The 14,378-nt window shown below is 37.8% G+C and overlaps 1 protein-coding gene across 3 annotated transcripts; it reads left to right on the forward strand.

Annotated features, from left to right (window-relative positions):
• The first annotated feature begins 3,521 nt into the window (after positions 1-3,521).
• On the forward strand, positions 3,522-13,487 carry LOC131300713 (uncharacterized). 3 transcript variants are annotated; one of them, XM_058326675.1, is made up of 6 exons: positions 3,522-9,983; positions 10,093-10,277; positions 10,381-10,457; positions 11,832-11,973; positions 12,117-12,260; positions 12,363-12,764. In XM_058326675.1, the coding sequence occupies exons 2-6, from the start codon at positions 10,113-10,115 to the stop codon at positions 12,546-12,548; spliced, it is 714 nt and encodes a 237-aa protein (XP_058182658.1). In that variant the 5' UTR covers positions 3,522-9,983; positions 10,093-10,112; the 3' UTR covers positions 12,549-12,764. The 3 variants fall into 3 exon arrangements, with proteins under 3 accessions (XP_058182658.1, XP_058182661.1, XP_058182660.1); XM_058326678.1 differs by lacking the exon at positions 12,363-12,764 and adding an exon at positions 13,172-13,487 and having other exon boundaries at positions 3,659-9,983; XM_058326677.1 differs by having other exon boundaries at positions 3,659-9,983; positions 10,381-10,454.
• The last annotated feature ends 891 nt before the right edge of the window (positions 13,488-14,378 follow it).

Genomic DNA, 14,378 nt, shown 5'->3' on the forward strand with positions numbered 1-14,378 from the left:
TTCTCTTGCTTCTCATTCTTCTCTTTCCTTAGATACTGAGACATCTCTTACTACTTTTTCTGTTTCTCTTACTAGTTTTTCAGATATTCTTGTCTCTGTTAATCCTCCTTCACTTGTTCCATCTACTCCCATTCATAATATTCCTACTCCTGTACCTGTATTTGATTCTGTTCTTGTTACCATTCCCATTAGTTTTGATATAGCTCCCTTAGCTACTTCTGATTTTGCTCTTACTTCTACTTCTTCTTCTGCCTCTTTGAGCGAACCTTCTTCTTTTGTTTATGGTCCACCTACGAGTCTTTCTCACTCTATGAGAACCAAATCTCAAAATGGCATTGATAAGGCTCGACAGCCTCTCACTTTGCTTACTTCTGCTTCTTCTTCCCTTCCTCTTACTGAACCTACCCATTTTTCTGAATCTATACGTCATTATGTATGGCAAAAGGCTATGGCAAAAGAGTATGAGGCTTTAGTGAAACAAGGTACTTGGGTTCTTGTTCCTCCACCATCTCATGGGCATGTCATAGGGTGTCAATGGATTTTTGAGATCAAGAAACACTCTGATGGCACTATGGCGAGGTGCGATGCTAGGCTGGTAGCTAATGGCAATCAACAAGCTGAAGGTATGGATTTCACAGACACATTCCGCCCTGTCATTAAACAACCTACTCTACGAGTTATACTTAGTCTTGTTGTGCATCATTATTGGTCTCTTAGACAGCTAGATGTTTCCAATGCCTTCTTGCTTGGTGTCATTTCAGAAGATGTATACATGAAACAACCACTGGGGTACAAGGATTCTTTTCATCTTGATTATGTGTGTAAATTGTCCAAATCTCTTTATGGTCTTAGACAAGCACCTAGGGCCTAGTACTCTATGTTTTCTGGCTATCTTGTTCAACTTGGTTTTCAGTCCAGTAAGGTAGATACATCTCTCTTTATTTTGCAACAAGGTCAGCATCTTACTTTGGTTTTGATTTATGTGGATGACATAGTCATCACAGGAAGTGATTCTTCTTACATCACATCTCTTATTCACAAGCTTAGCCAACGGTTTGTTATGAAGGACTTGGGGACTCTCAATTATTTTTTGAGTATTGAGATTACTACTACTTCTTTTGGTATTTTCCTTTCTTAGTCCAAGTATGCCACAAAACTTCTTACTAAAGCTGGGATGACTGTCTGTAAAGGTTCTGATTCTCCTGCCTCTGTTAAGCCTGGGATACCAGACTGTGATTATCCTTTGAAAGATGTGTCTTTATATAGAACTTTGGTGGGTTCTTTACAATACTTGACTTTGACAAGGCCAAAAATTGCTTTTTCTGTTAGTGTAGCCTGTCAACATATGCATGCACCCATACTTAGTCACTTCATTGTAGTCAAACGTATCCTTCTATACATCAAAGGATCCATCACTCACGGGCTTCACTTTATTCTAGGTCCTCTCACCCTCACAGCCTTTGCAAGTGCTGACTGGGCATGGGATCCTGTTTATAGGAGATCCACAACAAGTTATAGTGTGTTCATGGGTCATAATTTAGTCTCCTGGTGTGCTAAAAAATAACACACAGTGGCTAGGTCATCCATTGAAGTTGAGTATAGGGTCATGGCTCAAACAGCTAGTGATTTAGTTTGGTTGCAACAATTGTTTTCTGAACTGCATATCCCTTCTTTTACACCTCATGTTCTGTGGTGTGATAACAAGTCTGCAATTGCTTTGGCATGTAATCCTGTCTATCATGCTAGGACTAAGCACATAAAGATCGATTACCACTTCATACGCGAGCAAGTGTTAAATAATCAGGTTGTGCTCTATCATATTAATTCAGAGGCTTAAATAGTTTATATATTCACCAATGTTTTATCTGTATCAAGGTTTTAGCTTCTCAAGTCCAAACTCCTAGTAGCTAACCTCCCATGCGTTTGCAGGGGAGTGTAAACGAGAATGCCACAGATGATCTGAGCTCCACCTCAACTCATCAGAAGGAGCAGACCATGTCAGCAAGTTTAGTTAGCTAAGAGTGTTTAGTTTGTGTCGGTTGTAATTAGTGGAAGGTTAATTAGTTTATTAGTTGGTAGTGGGTGTTTCATCGATTAAACTTGAAATATATATATATATATATATAGGGGACGGTTCAAGGGATACCCCAAAAAACACCTAAAAAAACACCCAAAATTTCAATCTCGTAGTTCCCAATCAAATTTTTATGATCCGAGCCGCTCAATGTGTATAGAACGTGATTTTAAGGGTACCCGCGAGAAATCGGAATTTTTTTTTACCGGAAAGTGCTTATTTTGAGCAGTTTTTAATTGAACCGCTCATTAAATCTAAGTTAAAAACTGCTCAGACCACCCGTGTGTGTGCACACACACACGAAAACAGTTAACTTTTGTGCAAAGTTGTATTTTCAACAACACATGCAATCATGTTTCCTTACCTAATTTGGTTGATTATAGACTAATTGGAGATTAACAATGGTTAGCAAGCATTTTTAGCTTCTAGCCATATACTTATACAACAAGTTCAACAATTAAATACTTTGATATTACTAAATCATTTTTTTCAAGTCTTTTATTTATTTATGAACATTTATCAATTTTGGTCAAACTAAACACAAAATCAGAGTTTTAGGATTTTTTAGGGTTTTCAAATCAGCTACAGTACAGGCCGCAAGATCATTTTTAGGTAGGGTTTCATATTCTTCTAAAAAAAAAAAACAAAAATCTACATTCCATATCATTTTTCGAATCAGCTACAGTCCAGGTGGAACACAACGTACACAAATCACAGTACATAAACCCACATAAATCGCAGCTACACTCAAAATCATGGAGTTTACACTCCCAAATCGCAGCTACACTTACAGATCCAAGGAGTTTACACCCCCAGATCGCAGCTACGCTCAAAACCCACACATCCAGAATAACCGAACCGAAATATAAATATGGGGTACACCTAGGCATATGCAGCATGTCCACACATAATAAAAATCCCTAACCTAAAATCTAATACTATCACATTATGTTCTCTCACGTCAATTTCCAGCAGCCCACGTTCACCTCCCTCGAACTCTCACAAGTCTCAACATGTAAGGCCTGATTTCCTCATCTCCCCCATCGTCTCTCTCCAACCCTAACCATCTCTTAGACTCCCACGATCTCTCTCCATCTCTCGGACTCTCACCATCTCTTTCTCCATCATCCAGGACCTAAATCACAAGGTATTCTCAAAATTTGTTTCTTTAATCTCTTCTCTGTCACTACGTGTGTGTGTGTGTTTTGACTTAAGCATGGTTAGTCGCTTAATTGTTAGATTGAAAGGGATAATAATAGATTATAGTTAATTGGTTATACTGCAAGGATTTTTGCTTTTAGCAATGTTTGAAACCATCACAGAAGATCCCAAAAACCATCAGGAAAGGCCCAAATAAGCTATACCAACGGTTGTGTAAAAACTCGCGAGATTTGCTGTAGGGCTCTGGCTATGTTTTGACAAGGGCTGGTATAACCATTTTTCTAGTGACGCTCGCAACTGGAGGCACACCATGTCCCGAGGCTTGTCAAACGTCGCTGACTCTTGACATAGTTGAACTTTTAGTGACACCCTAAAAGTTCATATTATGCCTGCTCTTGTTGGAATGAAAATTGTTAATGCAAACAATAGGTCCATAATTCTGAAGGTCTGGGAATTGTAATCTCATTAAAAATTAAACCATGACACCAACCACAATTAAGGAGTACATCAAATCTCTCACCACATCATACTTAGCATAATCCACAAGGTACCCCGCCTAAAACTTGTAGAAACAAAAATCACAAAAAATATGGTAAGTACCCCTCTGATAAAGAAGACCTCCATCAAAATAGGAATCCCCTCCGTCAAAATAGGAATCCCCTCTAATCAAAGTTTGCTGAAAGCAAAAAGTAAGAGCATGGCATGAAGTTGTAGTTTAGAAGAAACAAGTTTACAACTTTTCAACGATGCTGGTCAGTGGTCACCCAATAAACCCTCTTGACAAGGCTGGCAAGAACAAATCCATGACCCCTTGCGCACCAATGTCTGCCCCAAGTGTTCTTCACTAGGGGGACCTTCACGCCATTTTTCTTCAAGTACCCATGTCCAACTATGACCATGGCATGTGAACTCCAACATCTTCCGCGTCATATGGTCCTTCATAAATGCACCCCTGCCCACAAATACAGATAACAGATAACAGAAGGGGAAAAAAAGGGTACATTAAACGAAGAATCAACTAATGGCGGGATGAGAATCAAGCGTTTTACCTTCTTCAATTCCTGAAGAGCTTGTGACGATGTCACGACTCCAATGATAGGATGAGAATCAACTAAGTTCACCAACATATCGACATTCAAATTTTTTTGACGAACCTGGTACCGATCAATGGTATACTTGGTCCCTTGAGGAGGCTGCAAGTTCAATGACTAGGGAACATTAACAAATGATTTCCATGTGGAACCATAATAGCCTTAAACTAACTTGCAAATTGTCTACATAATCAAAAAAAGTTCCACTTTCACATTTTATTAATCTCGCATCCAAATAACTAGTCCCGAAATAATCAACTTATCCATTTATGATAAAGCCTGTATTTTCATTTACCAAGGCCTACTCACAAGTCTGACACCGATTATAGAGGAAAATTGTAAGAGGATAGCCCAATTTATGAAGTGTTTATTTTAAATATCCTATTCAAATTCTATGACTACCATTAGTGATACAACTCATTTTCCAAAATAAGAAACTCATGTAATATTCCCTTATTTTGCTAAAAGTACTATAGGTAGCATGGGCATTCCTAGAGATTACCCCTAAGTTTTAAGTGTAATAAAACCAACATACTCTCTATAACCCCATTCTAATTATAACCAACAGATGGTCCAGTTATACACTAATGAAAATAACTTAAAAGCTAAGATCAAATTCATGCCACTACTGAACTACTTTCATAAGCTCCAGACACATGCATCAATGGATGTAGAGTACTTACCACTGTTGGAGCCGCACAGTCTTTGTCCCGAAGCTCATTTGGATAGTCCTTTTCCAAGTACAATCCATTGCTTCATATATGCTTCAGGGCGCTTTGACAATTCCCAACAGGAATATTCCTCATAACGCTCCGTTTTCCCTTCAGTGCAGGAATCGAATCAAGAAGATGTTGCATTGATAGCTCAATGTTTTCTCCTCGATCCATGGCATGGATAGTCTCACATAGACTCACTCGAATAGGCGTAGCCTCGAATAGGCGTAGCATGTGGCTTTTCAGAGGAAAAAAAAAACATATTAGTTCTAACTGATAGTGGGAAATTAGAGAGCAAATCATCACACAAACACACCAAATAACATGTATTAATATCACAAAAATACATAATTACGCAACTCACGTTTCTCTCTCTCTTTCACACTCACAGATGTACTGGTGGGGGGCCCCTAAGGGGAATCCAACACTAACTACAATATAAAAAGTTAATAAAAACTAAACTCAGGATACTTACGACCAAACTGTGTTTTAATTTTGTTGAAGATATCCTGCCTTTCTTCTGTCCAATTCTTTACCTACAATGTCAAGGAAAATACGAAACACGAATAAATAATACAATTCTTAAACAAATCTAGATTTCTCTATAAACAACAGAGTTTTACTAAACCCAAAACCAATCTAGATTTCTCTATAAACACACGTTACACGCCCATTTGACCACATACTCACACCCCCGCACAACACACACACGAACCCATAATGAGTTTTTCAATCCTTTAACTTTTGAATCTTTAATCTCCTTATGCCGTCCAAGCTCCTTTTGAGATCTTTAATTGAGTAGCCACTAACCTTGTATTTCCCTTTCACCCACGCAACCATCCTTGTTTTTGCAAGATCAATAACTTCCTCCAAATTGAACGTTATTTTCGTTTAAAAACAATCTCATTTCACCAAAACCAAATTTACCGTACCACGACAAGAAACAAGCCATCCAGCACATTTTTTCCAGATTTTTATACTTAGTAGCATTCAGATCTGCATTTGTTTCAATAAAATTTGAGGGACTAACCCAATGAGTTTTCCACCAAAGCATTTTTGCAGACCAACTTCTCCAAGAAACAGGGCATAACCACAAGAGATGGTCTGGTGTTTCTATTGCATAAAGGACAGATTTCTCCATCCACAGGAAGGATTCCCCTTCTGACCAATAGTTGACTTTTTAACCTAGCATTGCGTTATTTGATTACTCTATTTGTGCAAATAATAGGTTCACTTAAAAAAGATACACAGACAACCTCAAGGCTTAGATAGCTGAGACCATTTTCCCAAAATGTGGCCGTTGAGGGCAAATATGTCATGTTACTAACTGACTGATTTGACAAAAGACGGAGACCATCTATTATTGTGCTTGGAATGGAGGGATATTTGTAACTACAGAGACAAAGGTGTAAAGGCAAGTATGCCGTTAATGCTGTTGGCAAAATGGGGGAATCTTTAATTAACCCTCGGACGTGGGGATCTGATTTTTGTATTAGAAAAACCTCAAGGGTGGCTTTTTTTATCTACCCAATTCTAAATCATAGACGTAGGCTGTATTTACCAGAATAATCTCATTTTCTCCATTGTCTGATTGTGCAAATGTAAACGGGTCCTGCAAGTACAAAAACAAAAAGTTACCTAATTAAGAACAAAAACAGTCCAATCAATTGGCTACACGATAAGGACAAAAACAGAAGACAAAAAGAAACAAATGCATATTTTTTTTATGCATAATCATAGATATATGGATACAAGATTCTACAGAGGCTCAGTAGCTAGACAAATAAGGAGTGTGAGATACGTACTTTCAAGAACGCTTTTCCCTTAGTTCGCTCTTCATAGTTTATGAAGGTTAAACATGCCTCCTCGACCCTCGAAGAGAAGTTATCCACTATCTCACGAACCTGTGTAAACATACGTCAAATAAGATTGGTGAAAAGCCCTTATAGCGAATCCCAATTTTTTTTAGCAATCTTCCCTCATAATCCTTAAGAACTTCCCCCTACACCTTCATTGCTGCCAAAAGTCTTCAACCTCTTTTTGTCCTAAATATTTTAACACAAAGACTAAGGGACAGAGCCACCTTTGGGGATTTAACTTATGTAATTTTTAAGAAGACTGATTTTAGCACTCCTCCTAATAGAGGTACACAAAGTAGTTTGAACAGTGCGAAACACATTGTCGATGCATGCTTATCTCCTACCATTTCGCTTCGGCCTGGGGAGTGATTTTAATCTAAATAGGATTATAGGACTAGTTTTAATTTCATTTCATTCTTATATTTCAAAATAAATGTAACGAAAACTTAAAGAGTCATGTAATCATTTCAACACATGGAATTTTAGGTTCTTAATTTTGGCCTCTCTCAGTGTAAATCGGGGCTCTGTCCCTCCAAAGACTATATTGCAATCCCCTTTAGAGTTAATATTCGGAGTTTATCACAAAGCCAGAACAAACCTCTATGCTCTTCACCTCACACAAATGAGCCCACTTTTTGAGATCGTATCTTAACTCCTTAAGTTTCAAGCCCAACTTCGTCACGATGTCATCCAACACTCTTTGTTTGTCTTTGTCCGCCACATCTTCAGTCTCAATCTCATCAAACTGGTTAAGAAATAATAACACAACTTAATCTATTAGAATGGTGAATCAATTAGAGACAGGAACGAATAACATGTTAGAAAATATGTTTACCTTTTGTGATGAAGTCAATGATATGAGTGCAATAAAATAAGAACTCAAAACTTGGAGTTCAATGGTGCTAAATCCATATGAAACCAGGTGTTGTATGGTGTTAAGTCTGTTGTAATTATCTCGAGACTTACATACTCCTCTGTACCCTTCCAATTTTCAAATCAATATCATAATCAATACAAATTTTGTGGCAGAGATTTAAAATACATTTGTGAGTAATTAACGGAAAGCACCTCCTCCTCACAATTATGTGATAATTCAGATAACATTCACACAATCACCATTGTTCAACACGATTTTCAAGTCCAGACAAGCATCAATGTCGCAACTATTCACTCATACTTGTATTTACTCAAAATATATACTAATCATCTCTTTGATGTTAAGAGATTCACCCCCACATTGAGTAACTATTTACTCATTTCGTAGTTTTATGCTTAGTTTACTACAAACGCCAATCTATCCTTTCGAACTTAAGGATTTCCACTATAGCATATTAACCGATTCTACTTTGTTTAAAAAATATCTTGTGGAGCGTAGTTGTTGATAACTACCAACCATTCAAGATGGTAGAAACTAAAATATCCCACTTTCACTTTCATGCCAAATCAAACATAGCGACCTAATTTTCTAGGTCCATCGAACAGAATTTCGAATAATCTAGAACATGAATTTATATGTGTAATGATTCCAATCAATTTGGCCAAGTGACTTGTTGAAAAATCATAGGATACGTGACTTACTCACCAATAGTCATGTCTCTAGGGTTAATCACAACCGTCACACCTTGGTTTGAACCTACCGATCTGATGTAAACTCAATGGTCACACCTTTTGGTTCAACCCGAAGGGTCACATCTCATAAAGAAACGGTGCCTAACAATCCAGCGAAGCAACTACACAAGGAGCAGTTGGAATGACTCCAGACTCGCTCTAGCCAAATGTATCCAACTACATTTATGAAGACTTGCAAAAGAATTCCTATCTTACCCTCAAAAGCAAAACTTAATAGTTATGAAAACATGTTCGTACATTTAAAAGATGTAGTATAGATTAAACACAATTACAAGATTTCTAAATACTACTGAACAACTTTTTCTTTTTAATCATGTGAAAAAAAATAAAGAGATTGATAATTCAATTAAAAAAATACAATATCAAGACATTTAACATTGGAGTTGCTTTTTGAATTTTCTCATATTTTTTGTGATATATATAATAAAAACTCTAAAATTTTTTAACATATTTTGATTATTCAATATAAGATGAGATAAGAAATATATATTACATATGGTGTATTTTGAATTTATTTGCAAAAAAAAAAGTAAAAATAAAATTGTAGAAATATTCCCTTTAGTTTGCATAAAATCTCAATTTAGTCCCTGCACGAGGAGAAATGACAATTTTGTCCTCTAATTCCTTTTTTGCATTAACACCATAAGCGAGAGGGACGAAATTGAGACAAAATGCAAATTATAGGGCTAAAATTAACACAATTGATACTAAAGGGATGAAAATGAAAATTCATGCAAACTAGAGGGACCATTTGTATAGTTTATCCTAAAATTAATCAAAGTTGGTGTTGAGGAAAGAGGAGAAAAAAGATGGCCTGTTAAGGAGTATGTCTGTAAGCATATGGACAGGCTTCGATTTTCGTAAGCAATCATTGCCTCCCCAAGTTTTCTAAAATAGAGTAAATTAGAATTAACGGATGTGGAAAAAAAAGTAACCATAACGAGTAATGCCTATTTGCACCTCCACATCAGCGGCTCACATAAGTAGAGCAATCATTCTACCTCCACACCCACTTACACACCCAATTACACCATCACGATTGGGGTGGAGCCCGCACATATTATATATCCAGTATGTATGGGATCCAACCTATTATGAGTGGGGGTGTGTGAGTGGGTGTGAAGTTAGAATTTTCCTAAGCATAGATCACCCCTATCAGCATATTATTCCTCTACCTAATTAACGGGAAGGGTGACAGTGAAAAATGCTTCATACTACAAGGGAGAAATTGACATGAAAAATAATACAAGGACCATTTTGAAACCTTCTATATTGTTCAAGGACCCCAAAAAAAAGGTAGATAAGCCATCTATCTATCCATCCATCTATAAATACGCATGCACGGATTGTTTGTGCCCTAATTCTATCAACATTGAAAGCGATCGAGAGAGAGAGAGAGAGAGAGAGAGAGACAGAGAGAGAGGAAAGTCCTGAAGATCGCGTGTTTTGTCTGGAGGTGAGTATCCTTTGCCTCGGCGAACATGATTTTTGGTTCTTCTCGTATATATGTACGTATAGTTGTATGTTTCTTTGTTGATGGTTTCAATAATAATTTTTGTTTTTAGGGTTTAAGGCAAAAGGAGATATGGCTGCGGAATTAGCAAGGGGTTATGGGGAAACATCGCGTTTGCCATGTTTGATCGCTGAAATGGGGGAAATTCTAGATGAAGCATGTGCAAAATATGGATATTCTTTTTCATCTGACTCCGAATCTGATTTTGAATCTTCGCTGCCTTGGGCTAGCATAAAGGTAAGTAGTAGAAGCAATAATTAATTGTATTATTTTTCCTTAGCTCTACATTATATTCTAATTTTGAATGAGTTAAACAACCTTTTGAGTCGACAATTTATAGGATTGCAACTTGCCTGGTGCCGAAATCTTGAAAAGTCTAGTGTTTTCAACTCTCGCTCTTGGACCTTATGATAAGTAGTATGCTCTTTCTTGCTCTCTTGATTACTATTATGTTTTGTGATTTTTGTTTCTGCTTTTGCTCTATTCTTACTAGTTTAGTTTTAATTAATGTGAAATTTGTATCACCCAATGGCACTATGTTCGTTTGAAATTCGTATCATGATGGAGACATAGGGAACGTGTGGGGTTTGAGGGATAATGGAGCCCCGAGATTAGTTATGTTGTGTTTGGTTTGAGGGGGATAAAGATTGAATAAACTGGGAATGAAGAGATCAGGATTATTCTTTTTACAATTAGATGAGGAGGGAGAATAATCCGGAGAGTGGGGGACTTGCAAACCTTTGATGCCGAGATTGTAATCCCACTTCCATGGTATGAGGAAACCTGCGGTTTCAAATTTTCTCAGGATTAGCTAGTCCCCTATCTGTGGCTTTATAGGACTCAAACTCCTACTTAGTAATTGGTGTAAGGAATTATCCCTCCGGATCTCTTGGATTATTTTTGTCTTTTATCCAATTTTCAAAAGTGATTCTCGACTCTTTATCATGTCCTTTATCTCCAACCCGAATTAAATATAGCACAATTTTTCTGGTACCCCATACAATCCCATCTATTATCTCTAGGACACACATCTCCCCTCTATCCCCATCACTAATCCCATCTTTCCAATAATTCGGAAATCAAGGGTGGGATATTATGTAATCCGCTATGCGGGGTATGAAGTGTTAGTGGACAAATACACCATCCATGTCTACTCTGGCTCTTTGTTCCTAATTCCCATAAACATCAAACTGTGAACCATGGGGTAACATAAGTGCCCCAATTTCCCCTCCCATATCTAGGAAATGTGCTTGGATAAATTTTTGTAAAACTTTTTCTTTCTATTTGTCAAAGAGACTTGAATGAGGCATGCACCTCTTGCTAAGGCAAAAGATGCAAGAGGTGCAAGCTTGGAGTGCCTATGGTGTATATCTTTTACGTTGCCTTGTCCTGCCATTCTTATGGCATGCAACCTCGGGTCTAAGTGCACACCTAGGCTCACCTTTAACCACTCTGGGTACGGATTAGTTCCTTGTCTAGGAGTTGCTAACCAAATAATGGACTAGATGAGACTATTATGAAATAGTCCAATCCCATGAGAAATTATGGGGGACATGGGCTAAGCATTATGAGGGATTGGGGATTGGGAGGCAACGAGGGATTAGGGAACATGCGGTTCTACCAAATTTTGAGTCCTTTGTTGGTGGGATAGTGGGGGAGGACGTCGTCTATTTTTTTAGTCCTCTGTTTGGTCTGAGGGTTATTGACCTTGGACTAGGCCAATCCTGTTTGCCTAAAAATCATAGAGTTGGATTTTGTCTTAAAATTGATGAAACTTGTCAACTGCAACAGCATTGGATGGGACCAAAAGAAATCCGATGCTGGAGAAGATGATGATGAAGATTCCGATGAGGGATGTTTTGTTGCTAATGGCTATCGCAAAATGACAAAAGAAGAGCACAAGGATTACAACAATCAAATAAACGAGAACATGGTGATTAGTAAATGTGGCATATTATTTGTCGTCTATGTGTTTGTTTATTTTTCATATTGATTATTGGTATTTTTCATTAGGTATGCTTAGTATAATTATATCATTTTGATGATTTAATCTACATGTTGAGTTGATAGTAACAGGGCTTTGACGTTGTGGTTCCCACTGATGTAGCTGGGTGTGGTATACTTAAGCCATTCTGGCGGAGCTTTGAGGTGGATGAGCCTGTTTCAAACCTTCTCAAATATTGCGCCGAATTGGCTGTTAAGTCCTACAACAAGAATTATGTAAGTACCTATCTGCGTCTGTCCTTAAAGTTCTTTCGTGATTGCCACTTTTACTGTCTAAATTATCTTTTGTGTTATTGGGTGAATTTGTTGAAATTGTAGAAAACGACATTTGCGTTTGGCAAGCTTCTCAAGGCAAACAAGGAGACGTGTTGTTCGGTAAACTATATTACCTTTGAGGCCATGGATGGAAGCGGCGTACATGAGACTTTCCAAGCTATCGTGCATGAGGAGGCACCTTTGAGTGGCTACAAAGTCTGTTTTTGCAGGATCAAACCAAAATCTTAAATACTTGAGGGTGTGATTTTTAGTCATCTTGTTCCTTTCTATTCTGATCCAATATGATTTTTTGCGTCGTATGAATTTTTCATGTGAGTACATCGCTGTTCTTAGTGATGTGATAGTATGTTGAAGGTGTGAGTAATGAACTTCTTTATATTGAGAAGGATAAATTGTTTTATGTTTCTAGAAATTGTTGTTTGCTATAGTGAACAATTTGATATTGACATTATGTTATCTTAGATTTTTACCCCATCTATTTTTTAGATGGGTAAAGAATAGATTCTAGGGCCCTGACTTGGTAAAAGTACAGGTCATCATTGTTATGTAGTCGTACGCATTTCTTGTTGACAACTTGTAAGTATCTCACTTACCCTAATGACACTGCCGGGCAAAAAAGACCAGTGGGTATGGGAAATGGGGTATGAAGGGAGGGTGAGTAAGCAGTCCACTGGAGATTTTTTATGAACAGAGCTAGGGGCCAGTCCGATATTCCATATCCAGTTTAGTTCCCAGCGTTGTTTACTTTTATTACGACTTGGTTCCTATTTCTTTGCCTATGCATTTGTATCTCATGTGAATTCATGATTATCGTACCGCATTGAGGTTCATATATATATTTTTGTTTGCAGGATCTCTTCTGTGGCTCAGTCAGTCTGCTTGCTCACTGATTTGATGACGTCCTGTCCTGTCCTTACAAGATGTGGTTGTGAAAGTCTAATTTGAAGTTGTTGGACCTATCAGTGGAAGAATATCATTTGTTTGTTTTGACATATGGATTTGCTCTCTTATCGACTTCTGTGGATGAAATACTGAATGTTTTCTAGTTGTTTAATTTATGTGGGTGAGTCAACTACTTGTATGTGGGTTTCTTGATGAATCTATTTTGATACCGTATGACAAGACATGTGCAAAGCTGTGTTTGCCGGTGATGTCGCCCGGTTCTTTTCCAAGGGCTCACCTGAATGCCCAAGATTGCAGTCTCTGATATTCCAGTAGGTTTAGTTTTAAGTTTAGTTTGGTGTGCGGTCCCTTTTCATTGGCCCAAAGCAAGGAGGGGCTAGTTGTAGCAGTTCCTGTATTGAAAACTTTCAGAACGTTATGTCACAGTGCGCTCCTATGGATCTGGAATTTAAAGGTAACCCCTTTACCTGAACCAACAATCAACTTGGTGAGGCCAACATGGCTTCTATGGAAAGCCTTCATAAATTCCCTAAAACCCAGGTCTTCCATGTGGTGATTTTGGGGTCAGATCACTGCCCTCTTATTCTTATTCTGAATTGTTGCGTCCCTTTAAAGAAAGTTCAAAAAATCTTCAAATTCGAGTTGATGTCATCCTAATTGTGCGTCCCTTTGTAAACCTTTTGATCTACAGCAATTTTGGTAGTTAGGCCGTGGTTTCCACATATATCTCGGTGTTTGCGTTCTTTAGATTAATTGCTCTTAACTCATAATATTAACTTGGATGGCATTGGCATGGAGTTTGGATAGTAGCTTGAATTGTTGGTTGCTTTAAATTTAAATTGGTCGTCCTATTCCCCCCGTCATTAGTTTGAAGGAAAAACAAATATAGCAGAAACGCACTCTCGGTTGAGCAGGTATTATGGCACATATTTGTGTATGTGGGTAATGGAGTTGGGGAACAAGTTAAGGGGTCATTGCAATAAGGGGGTCCAAGTCAGCAGACGACAAGAAATGAGATGATTGACTGTAATTTGTTTGATTTGTGTATAAATTGAGTGCTTGTGAGATGAGTGAAGCATGGGCATTCAGAGAGAGAGAGAGAGAGAGAGAGAGAGAGAGAGAGAGAGAGAGAGAGTATGAAATTGGCTGCATCTT

The sequence above is a fragment of the Rhododendron vialii genome, chromosome 9a (assembly GCF_030253575.1).
Source record: "Rhododendron vialii isolate Sample 1 chromosome 9a, ASM3025357v1".
NCBI classification, from domain to species: Eukaryota; Viridiplantae; Streptophyta; class Magnoliopsida; order Ericales; family Ericaceae; genus Rhododendron; species Rhododendron vialii.